Source organism: Hemiscyllium ocellatum, chromosome 6 (genome assembly GCF_020745735.1).
Source record: "Hemiscyllium ocellatum isolate sHemOce1 chromosome 6, sHemOce1.pat.X.cur, whole genome shotgun sequence".
In the NCBI taxonomy this organism is placed as follows: Eukaryota; Metazoa; Chordata; class Chondrichthyes; order Orectolobiformes; family Hemiscylliidae; genus Hemiscyllium; species Hemiscyllium ocellatum.
This window is the reverse complement of record NC_083406.1, coordinates 32,984,210-33,002,873: the sequence shown is the minus strand read 5'-3', so window position 1 is coordinate 33,002,873 and position 18,664 is coordinate 32,984,210. Positions and strand designations below refer to the sequence as shown.

General features: G+C 40.6%; 1 protein-coding gene across 1 annotated transcript in view; it reads right to left on the bottom strand.

The window, feature by feature from the left end:
* Window positions 1-18,664, bottom strand: part of ndfip2 (Nedd4 family interacting protein 2) — a 107,890-nt gene that overhangs the window by 24,701 nt on the left and 64,525 nt on the right. Inside the window, exons 4-5 of the mRNA XM_060826533.1 lie at window positions 17,045-17,132; window positions 2,572-2,696 (exon numbers count right to left, since the gene is read on the bottom strand). Coding sequence (XP_060682516.1) covers window positions 2,572-2,696; window positions 17,045-17,132 — 213 coding nt within the window. The remainder of the gene's footprint in view (window positions 1-2,571; window positions 2,697-17,044; window positions 17,133-18,664) is intronic.

The following is an 18,664-nucleotide window of genomic DNA, read 5'->3' as shown; positions in this document are numbered from 1 at the left end:
CATATTGCCCATCCCTAATTATCTGAGCAAGTGGTGGTGAGTTGCCTTTTTGACTTGTCACAATCCCTGTGGTGGAGGTGCACCCACAGTTGTTAGAGAAGAGATTCCAGGATTTTGTTTATCTTGGAAGGGATCCTGCAGCCAGTGGTGTTCCTGCATGTCTGCTGCCCTTGTTCCTCCTGTTAGCATAAGTTGTGGGTATGGAAGGTGGTGGTGATTGAGCACTGGCAAGCTGTTGCAGTTAATTTCATAAATGATATGCACTGTAGCCACTGTTTCCTAGTGATGGATGAGTGCCATCAAATAGGCTTTTTCTTTGATGTGGGTGGTTATGTGGGAGCTATAATCATCCAGGTAAGTGGAAAGTAATCCACGATGCTCCTGAGCTGTGCCAGGTAGGTGGAGGTTAGACTTTGAGAGTCAGGAAATGAATTATTCACGGCAGACTTCACAACTTCTGTTTCACTCATGAAGCCAATGTATATGGTTGGTGCAGTCAATTTCTACTCCGTAGTAACCCTAGAGATGTTAGTGGTCAGGCATTCAGCAATGGTGTCACAGAATGGGCGGCACGGTGGCGCAGTGGTTAGCACTGCTGCCTCACAGCGCCTGAGACCCAGGTTCATTTCCTGACTCAGGCGACTGACTGTGTGGAGTTTGCACGTTCTCCCCGTGTCTGCGTGGGTTTCCTCCCACAGTCCAAAGATGTGCAGGTTAGGTGAATTGGCCATGCTAAATTGCCCGTAGTGTTAGGTAAGGGGTAAATGTAGGGGTATGGGTAGGTTGCGCTTTGGCGGGTCGGTGTGGACTTGTTGGGCCGAAGGGCCTGTTTCCACACTGTAAGTAATCTAATCTAAAAAAGTAATCTAATCTAGAATGTCAAAGAAAGAAAATTAGGTTCTCTTTTGTTGAAGAATTGTCCATCACTTGAATGGCACGAGTATTACTTGTCACTCGTCAGCCCATATCTATGTACTGTTCCACACAGACAGGGACCGCTTCAGTATCTGAGGTGATCAAATGATATAAAACACTGTGCAATCAGCAAACAACCTAACGTTGTAATGGAGGGAAGGTCATTTGTTGAAGTAGCTGAAGGTGCCAAAAATAAAATTGAAGCTTTTATTGAAGTACTCATGAGGACAAATCATAAGAAACGCCAAATTAAAGTGAAAAACAACAGTTATACTGTATGAGGGCATAATGATAATTGGTTGGCAACGGTCTCTGATTGGTGGATTGCTATGAATGATTCCATGATGACTGACCATATTTTGATTAAATTCTAAACAAGGCAGTTTGACTATGCTTTGAAAAATGAAGTAGAGAATGATTGCCACCTACTCTGTTGAGCTGAAACAGGTGCCATGTGTGCACATCTTCTTTCTGCCTACAAAGAATAGGGCTTTGTGTATTAAGCACTACATTACTTGCTGCATCAGCACCTTCCTTTCAAATCTGAATAAATGTTGCTTGTCTGTTAATGTTGGTACTTGTAATGAATTGTCCTGATGAACATAAGATAAACCACCCGACACCTGGAGGAAAAACACCTCATCTTCCGCCTCGGAACACTTCAACCCCAGAGCATCAATGTGGACTTCAACAGTTTCCTCATTTCCCCTTCCCCCCACCTCACCCCAGTTCCAAACTTCCAGCTCAGCACTGTCCCCATGACTTGTCCTACCTGCCTATCTTCTTTTCCACCTATCCACTCCACCCTCCTCCCTGACCTATCACCTTCATCCCCTTCCCCACTCACCTATTATATTCTATGCTACTTTCTCTCCACCCCCATCCTCCTCTCATTTATCGCTCCACCCTTCAGGCACTCTGCCTGTATTCCTGATGAAGGGCTTTTGCCCGAAACGTTGATTTTACTGCTTCTCAGATGCTGCCTCAACTGCTATGCTTTTCCAGCACCACTAATCCAGAATCTGGTTTCCAGCATCTGCAGTCATTGTTTTCACCTAGTAAGATAAAACATGTACTATTTCAGCAACAGACCATGACTAAATATATTAGATGATGTTTGCACCTAGAACTCCACCATAACGAACCTGTGCATTAAATGTTTTGAGTTCAGATGATTGGCCTCCAGAAATCACAAGCATCTTCTTTTCTGGCTAGTATGACCCCACCTCCCACTTGACTCATGTTGACCTCAATTTTATTAGAGCTCCAAAGCGCACTTGGTCAAATACTGTCTTCGTGCCAAGCAATCACTCTCACCTTATCCTAAAATTTAAGTCTCACTTTCATAATCTCGAGTGCTGACCAAAAAAAAAGAGCTTAACCCACAGTTGGAGAGAAATACTTACATTAAACAACGTTTCAAAGCAGATTATAAAGGGAAGAGCTGAGTGATCAGCATTAAACTAAAGAGAACACACGATAGGAAATAAAAATACACAACTGAAACGTTCAAGAAACAGGCAGATGAACAGCAAGGCAAGCTGCTTCAAATGAAATACGCAGAGGCAACTTTTGTTTTACAAGACCAAAATTTTGTATCACCAGTATTAAATGTTTTAAAAAAACATGTGAAAAAAAAAATCGAATTCTACTTACCCGTACAATCAGGATCCATTTTATCAGAGACAATCCAAACCCACAGATTGCACCATAACGGCCTGCTATGGTATTAGTGAGGCAGAATGACAAACAAAAGCCAATCCAATTAAACAGGAATGCCACTGGAGAAACAAAATAAATACTTGTAAACTTTCAACAATTTGATTCAAGTACAAATCTTGCCCAAATAACTGAAGATTAACATTTTTTCCATGTTACATGATTTACTTACTTTTTTTTAAATTGAGGAAATCTGTTCTTCAAAAGTAGACACACATCTCAAACTCTTTCATTTTACAAGGATCTATGCTTGTGCTCATAGAGTCAGAGAGATGTACAGCATAGATAGACCCTTCGGTCCAACACGTCCATGCCGACCAGGTATCCCAACCCAATCTAGTCCCACCTGCCAGCACTCGGCTCATATCCCTCCAAATCCTTCCTATTCATATACCCATCCAAATGCCTTTTAAATGTTGCAACTGTACCAGCCTCCACCACTTCCTCTGGCAGCTCATTCTATACACGTACCATCCACTGTGTGAAAACGTTGCCTCTTCGGTCCCTTTTATATATCTTTCCCCTCTCACCCTAAACCTATGCCCTCCAGTTCTGGACTTCCCTACCCCAGGGAAAACACTTTGTATATTTATCTTATCCATGCCCCTCAATTTTGTAAACCTCTGTAAGGTCACCCCTCAACCTCCGACGCTCCAGGGAAAACAGCCCCAACCTGTATAACCTCTCCCGAAAGCTCAAATCCTCCAACCTTGGCAACATCCTTGTGAATCTTTCTTGAACGCTTTCAAGTTTCACAACGTCTTTCCAATAGGAAGGAGACCAGAATTGATGCAATATTCCAATGTCCTGTACAGCTGCAACATGACCTCCCAACTTCTGTACTCAATACTCTGACCAATAAAGGAAAGCAGACCAAACGCTGCCTTCACTATCCTATTTACCTGCAACTCCACTTTCAAAGAGCTATGAACCTGCACTCCAAGGTCTCTTTGTTCAGCAACACTCCCTAGGATCTTAGCATTAAGTGTAAGTCCTGCTAAGATTTGCTTTCCCAAAATGCAGCACCCCACATTTATCCAAATTAAACTCCATCTGCCACTTCTCAGCCCATTGGCCCAGCTGGTCAAGATCCAGTTGTAATCGGAGGTAACCCTCCTCACTGTCTACTACATCTCCAATTTTGGTCTCATCTGCAAACTTACCAACTGTACCTCTTATGCTCACATCCAAATCATTTATGTAAATTTCAAAAAGTAGAGGACCCAGCACTGATCCTTGAAGCACTCCACTTGTCAAAGGCGTCCAGTCTGAAAAACAACCCTCCACCACCACCCTCTGTACTCTACCTTTGAGCCAGTTCTGTATCCAAATGGCTAGTTCTCCCTGCATTCTGTGAGATCTAACCTTGCTATTCAGTGTCCCATGCGGAACTTTGTCGAACGCCTTACTGAAGTCAATATAGATCACATCTACCGCTCTGCCCTCATCAAGCCTCTTTGTTACTTCCTCAAAAAAACTCAATCAAGTTTGTGAGACATGATTCCCCATGCACAAAACCATGTTGACTATCCCTAATCAGTCCTTGCCTTACCAAATCCATGTACATCCTGTCCCTCAGAATTCCCTCCAACAACTTGCCCACCACTGAGGTCAGGCTCACTGGTCTATAGTTCCCTGGCTTGTCCTTACCACCCTTCGTAAACAGTGACACCACGTTTGCCAACCTCCAGTCTTCCGGCATCTCACCTGTGACTACTGATGATACACATCTCAGCAAGAGGCCCAGCAATCACTTCTCTAGCTTCCCACAGAGTTCTAGGGTACACCTGATCACGTCCTGGTAATTTATCCACTTTTATGCGTTTTAAAGCATCCAGCACTTCCTCCTCTGTAATATGGAGATTTTGCAAGATGTCACCATCTTTTTCCCTACAGTCTGTATCTTCCATATCCTTTTCCATGGTAAATACTGATGCAAAATACTCATTTGGTACCTCCCCCATTTTCTGTGGCTCCACACAAAGGCCGCCTTGCAGATCTTTGAGGGGCCTTATTCTCTCCCTAGTTACCCTTTTGTCCTTAATGTATTTGTAAAAACCCTTTGGATTCTCCTCAATTCTATTTGCCAAAGCTATCTCATGTCCCCTTTTTGCCCTCACGATTTCTCTCTTAAGTATACTCCTACTTTCTTTATACTCTAAGAATTCATTCGATCTATCCTGTCTATACCTGATATATGCTTCCTTCTTTTTCTTAACCAAACCCTCAATTTCTTTAGTCATCCAGCATTCCCTATCACCCTGACAGGAATATACTTTCTCTGGATTCTCGTTATCTCATTTCTGAAGGCTTCCTATTTTCCAGCCATCCCTTTACCTGTGAGCATCTGCCCCCAATCAGCTTTTGAAAGTCCTTGCCTAATACCGTCAAAATTGGCTTTTCACCAATTTAGAACTTCAACTACATCAGGAATGTTTCTAGATCTCTCACATTGTCCACACTGATAAGTCACGGATCTAATTCAGCAACACTATTCCATGAAGTAAAGTGACAACTGATAATTACCATGCTTGATAATTTATTTTGAAAAAGTAGAAGGCTTCTTGTGCTGCAGTGATTAGCATTCCTCCCTCTCATCCTGAAGGCCTAAGATCACACCACACCTGTTCCATAGGTGTATAATAACATCCCTGGATAAGTTAATTAGGAAATATCTACTTTCAAAATAGAACTCATGTAGTACTGCTACTTGATTGAAATCAGCAAAATACAGGCTTAAGAGGTAACTATGTTGAAAATTGCAAGAATTAGCATTTATTGCCAATTAATTTACTTTTACTTTAACAAACTGCCTTTGCCATTCTGCAATGAACCTAAAAATGCATGCCACATTAGTTTTCACAGTAAATACATTGCACCATAGTAATTTTAAAGGATACTCATTACAGTTAAACGCAAAGATTTTTTGTAGGATTTATTTCACCTGCGACCATGTTGCACAGTGTAATCTTTATAGAATAATAGCATCTCTCTCCTCCAGTAACGCTGTGTTTTCTCTCAATTTACAAATCTATTCATTTCGATTTTTGATTCCTTTTCCACTGCATCCCAATTTTTCTACACCCATTTCTCTTTCATTATTCTGTTTGCAATTGTCTGTTACAATTCTTAGCCAAAGTTTTTTCTGAATCTATTGTCTGTCATTCCATATTTAAATTTGTTTCCATTTCCTCTGGACTTCTTTCACAGTTTTTTTTCACTGTTTTACAGTTTCTACCTTAGCAAGAAAAGCACCAGGAATCATTGGCATCTATCTTAAAGTTCTGATGAACTTGGGACCGAATAGGTGTGACTGGTTATTTCTTTGTTAACATCCAAGAAACAGGCACCATTCCATCAATCTGGAGAGAGGGTAAAGTTATTGCCATCCTCAGGCCAGGCAAACCTGCAGTCGACATGGCTAGTGACTGACCACATTTCTGAGGTTGAGCCCAACCTTTAAGAATCAAACCGGTTTCAAACTTGGTAGGATCTGTGTTGACCAAGTTGACCAGTTACCAGTCACACTGATACTTGTTACTAACAAATACTTAGATAGCTGCTGCACTTATCAACTTTTCCTCAATAAATGAAACTGAGAGACAACATGGTCTTTTGCTGAAAGCTACCAGTGCCAGGCTACAATGCTTTCTTCAATGCTTAGTATTTGAAGACATAAAAAAGGTCATCAGTGATTGATTTCCCCAACGTATTGTTTTAAATACAATCTTTCATACATCCAAGTGAATGGCATGCCTCGTACTACTTATATGACACCTTTGCAGACAATTTGCCTCTCACTGGGAAGGTGTGGATCTCAGTAGCATCTTGCCCAATAACTTAAAAATGAGAAAGCAATATTTCAATTACTAATAGGTCTGCTTAAACAGAAATGAGACAACAGTCATTACTTTCCATTTACAGCAATATCTAGGTCATTTTGCAGAAAACCAATCAGGAATGAGCCATACTTTGAGTAACTTGGACTCCACCAAACACTGCAGCCTCGCAAACTGCTAAATTTGAAAAGGGTGGCAGAAAGACCAAAGTGAGAGTACACAATACAGAGGGATCTCGCAGGCACCAGCTGCACACAACTCCACAGAATCGTTAGACAATGTCCTCAACACATTACTTCAGATAATTAGTAGTACAATAAAACTAACACTGTCTGATAGCTCTTAGTCTTTGTCTAATGGTTGGCCTCTTGGTGTGCTCCTGAAGATAAAAATGGTGAAAACATTTCACTGCATTGCCAATCCATGAAGACCTTTAAGACCTCAGGTTTGGACTGATAAGTGAGAAATAATATTTTCAGCAAAAAAGTGCCAGGCAATGACTATGCCCAAAAAAGAAGATTTAATCATCTCTCCTTAACTTTCAATGATATTAATAATGTAAAACTCCACCAATATCAATACCAATGCTCAATTTGCCCACTGTTTTTCTTTCTAAAATACCTGCAGAAACTCATACTACTTTTGTTATATTTCGAGCTGGTTTTCTCTCCTACTCTAATTTCACCCTCCTGAGTAATCTTTTAGTCATTCTTTGCTGCTCCTTGTATTCTGTCAAATTTTGACTTGTCCTTTGTTACTGAGGAAAGATATAACTTTTCTTACAATCTGAACTATCTTCAACTTTATTAGACAACCAGAGATGGATCATTGTTCCCTTTAAATCTTTCTTTCTTACTGGAATGTAGTTTTTACAATTCTGAACATACAAATATTTCAACAACTGAATTAGGAGCAGAAGCAGGCCATTTGGCCCTTTGAGCCTTGCCTGCCACTCAGTAGGATCATGGCTGAGTGTGACTCACAACTCCAAGCTCCCGTGGGTTTCTGGTATGTTTGCATCCTCTGCTTAACAAGAATCTAAAAATATTCAAGTACTCTGCTTCCACCATCTTTTCAGAAGAGTTCTAAAGACCTACAACCCTCTGAAGTATTTAAAATATTTATCAACCTCTACAAAGACTGAGATTCCACAGCCAACTGGGGATGAGATTTTCAAAGCCATAACATTTGAGTCAAATAATTCTCATCTAGTCCTTAACCGGTATCCCCTTTATTTTCAATTTGTGCCCTCTGGTTCTATACTACCAAACCAGGAGAAACATTGTATGTGCATCAAACTTGTCTATACTTTTAAATTTGTGTAGGTTGCCTGTCATTCTTCAAAACTGCATAGAGGGAGACATGGTGGCTCAGTGGTTAGCATTGCTGCCTCACAGCAGTTTGATTCCAGCTCGGTCGACTGTGTGTGTGGAGTTTGCACACTCTCCAAGTGTCTGCGTAGGTTTCCTCCAAGTGCTCCAATTTCCTCCCACAATCCAAAGATGTGCAGATCAGGTGAATTGGCTATGCTAAATTGCCTAGGAGAAAGTGAAAACTGCAGATGCTGGAGATCAGAGCTGAAAAGGTGTTGCTGGAAAAGCACAGCAGGTCAGGCAGCATCCAAGGAGCAGGAGAGTCGATGTTTCGGGCATGAGTCCTTCTTCAGGAATGAGGAAGGTGTGTCCAGCAGGCTAAGATAAAAGATAGGGAGGAGGGACTTGGGGGAGGGGCGTTGGAAATGCAATAGGTGGAAGGAGGACAAGGTGAGGGGGATAAGCCAGAGTGGGGGTGGGGGCAGAGAGGTCAGGAAGAAGACAGGCCGCCTACTTGCTGAACGTTTCAGAGAACACCTCTGGGACACCCGGACCAACCAACCCAACCACCCCGTGGCTCAACACTTCAACTCCCCCTCCCACTCCACCAAGGACATGCAGGTCCTTGGACTCCTCTATCGCCGCCAGACCATAGCAACACAACGGTTGGAGGAAGAGCGCCTCATCTTCCGCCTAGGAACCCTCCAACCACAAGGGATGAACTCCGATTTCTCTAGTTTCCTCATTTCCCCTCCCCCCACCTTGTCTCAGTCAAATCCCTCGAACTCAGCACCGCCTTCCTAACCTGCAATCTTTTTCCTGACCTCTCCGCCCCCACCCCCACTCCCACTCCAGCCTATCACCCTCACCTTGACCTCCTTCCCACCTATCGCATTTCCAACGCCCCTCCCCCAAGTCTCTCCTCCCTATCTTTTATCTTAGCCTGCGGGACACACCTTCCTCATTCCTGAAGAAGGACTCATGCCCGAAACATCGACTCTCCTGCTCCTTGGATGCTACCTGACCTGCTGCGCTTTTCCAACAACACATTTTCAGCTATGCTAAATTGCCATAATGTTCAGAGATGTGTAGGGTTAGGTGCATTAGTCTGGGTGAATGTGGAATAATAGGGCAGGGGAATGGGAGGTGGGTTCCTGTTTGGAGGGTCGGTGTGGACTTGTTGGGTCAAATGGCCTGTTTCCACACTGTAGGGAATCTACGATATTTCATCTAGTACAGGCCCACTTTGCCCAAACTCTCTTCATAGGACAGTCCTGCCACTCCAGGAACAAGTCTGGTAAACAATTGTTGTACCCCGTCTGTGGCAATAATATACTTCCTGAGATAAGGAGACCAAAGTGGCAAACATTACTACTAGCATATTTTAACCATGTTTCTATACAATTGAAGTAAGTCTTCAGTATTCCTGTACTCAGATGATCTTTAAATAAATGTCAACATTCAATTAGGCTGTCTAAAAGCTGACTGCGCTTGCATGTTAGCCTTATTAACAAAGATACCAAAGTCCTTTTGCACATCTACACTTTCCAATCTCCCAGGATTTATTACTCTGCACGTCTGTATTTCGAAGCAAGTAGCTCACCTCACATTTTTTCAAAGTCAATTCCATCTGCCATACATCTGTCCAAATTCTCCTGAAAACACTTAATCTTCCTCACAACACACATTACTGCTTTGCTTTGTATTATCTGCAAATTTGGAAAATTACATTTGGTCCTATATCCATCTAAATGCCTCTTAAATGTTGCAATTGTACCAGCCTCCACCACATCCTCTGGCAGTTCATTCCATACACGTACCACCCTCTGCATGAAAAAGTTGCCCCTTAGGTCTCTTTTATATCTTTCTCCTCTCGCCCTAAATCTATGCCCTCTAGGTCTGGACTCCTCAACCCCAGGGAAAAGACTTTGTCTGATATATGATGTAAACGTTAGGGCCCCAAATACCAAAACTATTTTCCCAGCTTACTTTAGCCAGCCCTGCCTTGTTGTCCACATTATTAACCCACTTAAGGTTAAAACGCTAGCTTCAAATTCACCTTTCCTATCCCTCTAAACCTCCAAAAATGAATGTGAATTTTCATCATTTAAGATCACTGCTATTCAGGGATACCATTTATAATGTGGTCATGAATTAGTCCGGTCTCATTGCTGGATCCAGTATAGTTTACATTCTTATTTGTTCCAGAATGTGCTATTGAAAAAAAAACTGTCGTGAAAACAGATTGACTTATCATCCAGGATACCTTTGGAAATCTGACTAGTCCAATATATATATGCAGGTTAAAATCACCCAGGATTATTGCTGTACCTTTCTCATGGGGACCCCATTATGTATAACTATCCTATAGTGTGGTTAGAGATTTTTTAAAGCGCTCCCACCAGCAATTTCTTACCTTCACTATTTCTCATCTTCCTCTCTCTCTATTACACTAATGTCATCCTCAATCAACAGACCTATCCCCCTAGCTTTCCTTCTGAAACCCTTAAATATTCAGAACCCAGATTTTGTTACCTTGAAGCTATATCTTTGTAATGGCAATCAGATCATATGCAGTTAATACTGATTGACTGTGCAAATAATCTGTTTCATTATGAATGCCATGTACATTCAGATACAGGGTCTTTAGTTCTATCTTTTAACTTTTGGAACCTCTGATTTTATCTGTTGATGCACTTTAAGGTTCATACACTTTGTCGCTTACAGCTACATCTGACCATTGGATTCTCCTTTTCCACAAAACTTTCTCTCCAGCCTGGAACAGATATCGCAAACCTTGGTATGGGTAGACCACACAGTTATCCAGCCCTGAATTCTTCAGTTGCAAAGAACTGTGACCATTTCCTTGACTATGCTATTCCCTTTTACCATAGCTGTCTGATTGAAGAACTCGCTCTTCTCCAATGACTTCCGGTACTGTGGTGCCATGATCAATTCATCCATCAAGGCTGCAAGAACCAAGAACAATTAACAAGACAGAGGCTCCTCCAATTCTACATTTGCGGTCATGTTACATGCCTCACCTCCAGTCACACACTCCTGTCCCTAACCATACACTAAATTCATCTGATCATACCATGAGACAGTCACACTATTGCAACCAACGTGTCCAGCTAACTTTCCATTCCCTGATATGTCAGTGTAAATAACTTGGTCTCCAGCTCAAACTTGGAACTCTCAGAACTGCAGATGTGCGTGCCCTGGATCACACTGGTATCTAGGAACCCTCATATCCTGCAGTTACAACAAATCACCTGTCCTGCTACCTTTATTAAGAGATAATTAATTTTGTTTTTATTTAACCAATAAACCTCACTATTCCCACTGAGCTGTATTACAAGCAGTGAACTTTACTAATACTAATAAGCCCTTAAAATAACTGATAAATTCTGAGTTTCAAAAGATAAATGAGCAAAATAATAACTAAACAGTTAAGTGTTTTCTTGTGATGTCACTTTTTAATTAATTTGAACCTTGGAACACAAACCTTGGAACAGGGCTTCCAAGAACTCCAAATAGGGTTGCAAACTGGAGTTCTGGGGTTGTGTGTTCTGAGGCAGCAATGGCCACCCATGGAACTCTGGCCAAGTATTCCACTGGCCCTTGTTTACATAGTCCTCCTCTATCCACATCCTGCAGTTCACACTGAGGAGTCATAACAATTTTCAAGCCTTAAATTGTAGACATTGTTGGAAAAGGTTTGGGAAATACTGCCTTACAACATAATGAAACTTTAAACATTCACTCCTCCCACCAACAACTGACAGTGGCAGCGGTGTGTATCACATACAAGATGCACTGCAGCATCTCACCAAGGATCCTTCAACAGCAGCTTCTCAACCCACAATCTCTACCATCCAGAAGAACAGGCAATAGATAGCAACACCATCACCAGGAAGCTCCCCTCAAGCCACATACCATTCTGATTTGGAACTATATCTCGAATCACTGTCACTGGTTAAAAATCCTGGAATTCTCTTCCTACCAGCATCAGGAGCGTACTAAACCCAATTTACCACAGGAGCTCAACAGGGAGCTCACTAACAACTTCTCAAGGGCAAATCAGGATTGGACAATAAATGCTGACCCAGCCAGTGATATGCACATCCTAAGAAAGAATAAAATAAATATACTGAAAGTAAAACTCAAATCATGCACGTTTTTTAAGTTCTGAGAATACTTTGTATGATAGAGATTTTAACAGAAAATGACAAATAGTGCAGTTCTGGGTTAGCATAAAAATGCCAAAGATCTGTTGCATGATCAGGTATTAGTACCTCCAAGCTATAACCTCCATCAAAAAGTGGACACAAAAAAGAAATCAACTCTTCACTAAAAGACATTACATCTCCTTCACAAATGCATCTCAGGAGGACAGCCAAGCATGTGACTATGGTCATCCAGATCAAACTGCTCATCACATTGTGCATGAATATTTTCTACAAATATGTGCTGCAGGATTCAAGGCAACCCACTGAACAATATACATAGTGCCGTGTCCAACATGGACTGAGACTTGTAAATCTGAAAAATAATAAATACTATAAAGGGAGCATTAAGGCCAAGGCAAGCAACAAGATAGTAAACCAACTTAGCAGATCAATAATGGGGAATGATCTCACGAGGCACTGAGGGTGTCAAGCAAGCCTTATCCCATGATAATCTGTATGTTTCTGGCCACACAAAAAAAAATTCAAGGGTGACGTATTGTGTACTTGGCTGTATATAGTAAACTTTGAAGTGAACATTCGCAGTGGATGCTGATGCTGTTAAATTTAGAAATTTTATAAAATTTAGAGATATCGGAAGAGATGACCTGCTTTGAGACTTGACTCGAGGGAAAAAAATAAAGGGGACTTCATCAAATTCTTTAAGATTTGGCCAATGCAGATTCAGGAAAGTTCACAATAGTGGAGAACTTGGAGTCAAGAAAGTAAGAGTGCTATCCTCTGACATGGGCAAAAATGTGTCAGCTACCAGGTGTGCAGATGTTCTGATCGCATCAAAGAATTCCCCCTTGCTTATTAACATCACAGAACAATGCTGTCTTTTCAAATGCAAAGCTAAAAGCCTCGCTTAAGGATTTCGCTTCGCTTTCCTTAAAAACAACTCTCGTTAGGCATAGTCATATTAGTCAAGAAATTGTAATGCTCAAATCAGAGACCTTTCTAAAATGTTGAAGAAATTATTGTTCCAGCTATGTAGTTTCTTCAGCTTCATACAGGCAGGATAGGAGATTGTGTATCACTAGCCAGCAGAGCAGCTGAAGCTTAGGGTAAGAGTGTGCCTAATACAGAGGAATCTCGATTATCCGACATTCGATAATAGAATTTCGGATGATCTGAACAAGATTGCAAGGTCCCAATGCGCAGCTAACTATGTTATCTTGCACCAATTAACCAAGCAAAATAATCCCTGCCTCTGTCCTTCAGATAACCAAGGTTCCTCTGTACATAACACCCAACACAATATAAAATTTATACAAGTTCCGACAATGTTTGAAGACTATCTGAATGTAGAATAAAAAAGAACAACTGTACAAGTTGTACTTAATGGAATATTGCTCAGAAAACAGCATTTCAAGTATTTGCTGGGTTAAGTATAGATAAGTTGCAGAGCTGGCCAGAAATGTGGCAAATGGAGTTCAATGTAGCTATGTGTGAAGTCATTCATTTTGGTAGAAGTAACAAGAAGATGGATTACTGGGCTAATGGTAGGCTACTTGGTAGTGTGGATGAGCAGAGGGATCTTGGTGTCCATGTACACAGATCTCTGAAAGTTGCCACCCAGGTAAATAGTGCTGTGAAGAAGGCATATGGCGTACTGGGCTTTATTGGTAGAGGAATTGAGTTCCGGAGTCCTGAGGTCATGTTGCAGTTGTATAAGACTCTGGTGCGGCCTCATCTGGAGTATTGTGTGCAGTTTTGGTCGCCATACTATAGGAAGGATGTGGAGGCACTGGAGGTTTACCAGGATGTTGCCTGGCATGGTAGGAAGATCGTATGAGGAAAGGCTGAGGCACTTGGGGCTGTTCTCATTGGAGAAAAGAAGGTTTAGGGGAGATTTGATCGAGGTGTACATGATGATTAGGGGTTTAGATAGGGTTGACAGTGAGAACCTTTTTCCGCGCATGGAGTCAGCTGTTACTAGGGGACACAGCTTTAAATTAACGGGAGGTTGGTATAGGACAGATGTTAGGGGTAGATTCTTTACTCAGCGGTATGAGAGTTCATGGAATGCCCTGCCAGTATCAGTGGTGGACTCTCCCTCTTTATGGTCATTCAAGCGGGCATTGGATAAGCATATGGAGGATAGTGGGCTAGTGTAGTTTAGGTAGGCTTCGGTCGGCGCAACATTGAGGGCCAAAGGGCCTGTACTGCGCTGTATTTTTCTATGTTCTATGTAAATGCATTCCAAGACCATCACAGCAATTCCACAAAATTCCACAAGATGGCATGAATAGTCCATGAATACAAAGTGCTTCAAGTTACATTACCAAAAGGGGATGGAACATAACTGCAAAACTTGACTGTACAAATTTGCATGTTTAAACTCTTATATATCAGAGTCAATTTCTAAAACCGATTCTAATTAGGGAAGGATAACTGTTGTCCTATATTTGACTCCAGCTCTTATACTCGTGAAGCCTATAGATGTATAGACATGTGACTGATCTTGAACCTTGTCTCCAATATTGTTTCAATATTTTCAGGGTTCAAAAATCTGTCGCTCTCAGCCTTGAATATACTCAAGTTCCATCTGGAACACAGAACACAAACATTCTATAGTCATCAACTGAATAGCTTTTTATTCCAGAAGTTTTTGTTGAATTTGAATTTCATCACCTGCCATGATAGGATTTGAACCAATATCTCCAGCATGGGTTTCTGGATTACTATTTCAGTGACATTACCACCACGACACTGCCTTCCAAATGCTGGGGAACTATGCTTCTAATTCTAGACTCTCAAAATGAGGAAAATAGCCTGTTGGCACCAATCCACAAGTCCTCTCCAAATTTTACATGTTCCATATCAGTTCACTTCTCATGCTTCTGAGGCCCATTCTTCACAGTATCTCAGAACAACCTACCCATGCTAGAAATCCATTGTCTGGCAACACATTCCAGTTTAAAATGTTTACCTCGTCTATAGATTCAACTACATTGCAAAACCCAGTTTCTGTAGTCTTTATAGACGTACTTTCCCTCCAAATACAGTCCTCTGTGTTCCTCCTTCTGATTTAATCCTCTTCTCTGCAACAACTTTTAAAATGTCTCCACTTCTGCTGTCTCCAGCTGTAAAAGTCTGCCTCAAAATTTGAATCTGCACTTCTGATATTTCTTTTCCTGAGTTGGTTGTGAATCACATTACACCTAGTATAAGACACCCATATGTTTCTTTACATGAAAGGTGCTTTACAAAGAGAAGTTACTATCAAAAGGCCCAGTTTGCACATGACAATAAACTGGGCAGGTCACCAATTTGCAATAAAGGATTAACAAGTTATCTAAATGGAACAGACAAATGCCACATGGAATTTAGCTCAGACAAGTGTAGAGTCAGAAGATTAAACAAAACTCATCTTATTTGCGTTAGTGCATCATGGTCCATTTCCCTTCTACCTCAGCCCCCCATCCATACCATTGCCATCTTTCAACATTACCATGCCGATGCTTGCTTTGCTATCTTTCCTTCATCTACGAGCCACAGATTCTAGTTTGCAAACCACAACTGCATGCTGAGTGGTTGATGTACAGAGTGTTAAAATTACCAATTCAACAGGAGATTTAAACTAAGGGCACATAATTATACTACTAAGGGTTAACTTGAATGTGTACTAGGCCTTGTGGAGTGCATTTGGTGTACTGTGCTCAGTTTTGGGTGTGTTACAAAGATTAATACACCTTTATCAGAAGCAATCAGGAGAAACAATGGATCTGATTTCTAAATTTAGAAATGTTATAAAATTTAGAGATATCGGAAGAGATGACCTGCTTTGAGACTTGACTCGAGGAATAAAAATAAAGGGGACTTCATCAAATTCTTTAAGATTTGGCCAATGCAGATTCAGGAAAGTTCACAATAGTGGAGAACTTGGAGTCAAGAAAGTTCTATGATGTACAGTATTCAAGGGCTAAGAAACACTTCGAACAAGAAAAAAATAAATTTATAATAGATTACCAAACAAATATTTCTTCAAACAAACAGAATTAACTTTTTCTATTTACGATAATGCAATATTAGTTGTTCTAGAGTCACAGCAATCGACATGAGGGGAGGTTTATTGTTTAAGTTGGACACAAAAATTGTCGTATCCAAGACGTAACCATGTTTTATTCTCAATGGAAATATTCAAAAAGAACAAAAGATTTAGACGTAATAATTCTAAAATTAGTGCATTTATTTAACAAAGCTATTTAAATAGAGATGGTTAATTAAAAGCAAAAGGCAAAAGAAGAAAAAGCCAATCATTCAGATGTTATTGATGGGCCAAATCAAGCTCTTTACTTTAGATAATCAAACCGCACAATGTTATAAACACAAATCCCAAAATGTACATTGAAGGAAAAGGTATTAAAAAGGAGCGATTCAATCCATTATCAGTGATAATGATAGAAAACTGATAGAAATCCTACACCGCTTAACTTTGTCACAAACCATGTCAACCCATCATCCAATGATAGTGTTAGGTCCTTGGATAGCACCTTCAAAACCCACAATCACTTCCATCGAGAAGGACAACGGCAGCAGATTCTTGGGAACACCACCACCTGCAAGTTCCCTTCTAAGCCACTCATCATCAAGATTTGGAAGTACATCGCTGTTCTTTCATTGATGGGCCAAAATCTTGGAAACACTACCTAATGGCATGATGGATCTGCCTACAGTAGACAGATGGTAGCGGTTTAAGATTGCAGCTCACTAGGCAGCAATGCCTACACCCCATGAGAGAATAAAAATCTCTATGCTATAAGTAAACATGGCAAGCAAAGCCTACGAACAGTGCTGTAAGTATTATTCTAAATTATAAACTAGTGTTCATTTACTTTATTGCAGAGTTCTATGAAATCCTTTCACCGACTAAATCTATTCATATGTAATGCAAAACTTGGAACGAGAAATCATTATTACAATTTATATGTGTTCTAGAGGGTTCAAGCTGCTGAATAAATGACATTATTCTAACGTTTTAATTGAATAAAATCCAAACCACAAGAAATTGATGTAGACTTACTGAAAAATGCTAACATGAAGATGCCATCATTGCCTACTCTCAGCTGGTCAGCATCATTGAAGTCATCTCTTGGTGGAAAGTCTTCCTCCTATATTTGTAAGGTGACACAATGCTTTATGTGAAAGCATGCAATTTTGAATTATAATCAGAAAAAGTTTAAATATATATTACTAACATTTCTGCACCACCATATCTCCACATTGTATCTTTCTTAAATGATATCCAGTAAAATATCACCTTAAACTTCAGAAGAAGTAGTTTAAAAAGAGAAATTATTTGAAGAATGTACAATTTTTTTGTAATAATCTTGGGAAACAGAGATTATGTTTGCAATGTTGCAAACATAGTGACAACATTTTCACCAGTTCTTATTTCTAATAAAATTATACAGACATTCTAATAAATTCTGTTTTCATTTAGTAATTGAGGCAATTTTCCACTTGTTTACGATGTCACCAGGATATAATGACTCAGGAAAATCTTCCCCAAAGGTATTAACAAAACAACAGTTGCAATGTTTAATACTTGTTTAGAATCATAGAGATATACAGCACGGAAACAGACCCTCCTGTTCAACTTGTCCACACTGACCAGATATCCCAAACCAATCTAGACCCACCTGCCAGCATGTGGCCCATATCTCTCCAAACCTTTCCTATTCATATACCCATCCAGATGCCTTTATATGTTGCAATTGTATTGGCCTCCACACTTCCTCTGGCAGCTCATTCCATACATGCACCACCTTCTGCATGAAAACGTTGCCCCTTAGGTTTATTTTATATTTTTCCCCTCTCACCTTAAACCTATGCCCTCTTGTTCTGGACTTGCCCACTCCAAGGAAAAGACCTTGTCTATTTCTCCTATCCATGCCCCTCATGATTTTATAAACCTCTATAAAGGTCATCCCTCAGCCTACGATGCTCCAGGGAAAACAGCTCCAGCCTGTTCAACCTCTCCCTATAGCTCAAAGCCTCCAACCCTGGCAACGTCCTGTTTCAAAGAAAATCATTTTTTTTAAAAAAGTGATTAAATGGAATTGAACAACTTAAAATTGTATAACGGTGTGGAAAAATTGTGAAAGTGATGTATTTTGGGCAGTACAGTGCAACTTTTTAAAACACATGTCTTAAAATGAGTGTGACCATTTACTATCTAACTGTTAACAATATTTCTTCCTGTAAGATCTATACACAAAGCTCACAGAGCACTTCACTTCGCATTTTGTTGATATTGCAAATTCATTGTCTCAAATAAAATTTAAGCTAATCTGCTTAAGGCTGTAAACCCTGCGACAATAGTCACCAAATGTGGACTTCAGCAGTTAAGATAAAGTTCACGTAATTATGTTTATAACATAATGGATATAATAGGTGGGACAACAAACTCTGGTGGGAGAAACATTTGGAAGCAAATTTGAGGGACAGAATTAATTTGTACTTGCAGATGCAAGGATTAAGCAAGAACAATCACTGTGGTTTTCATGAGGAGGCCATTTTAACCCCCAACCTGATTAGATTTTTCCAAGATGTGACTGGGGTGGGGTGGGCTGAGGTAAGGTGGCGGGGGGTGGGGGGGGGGGGGGGAGAGAAGAGAGACAGAAAGACAGAACTGGAGGGC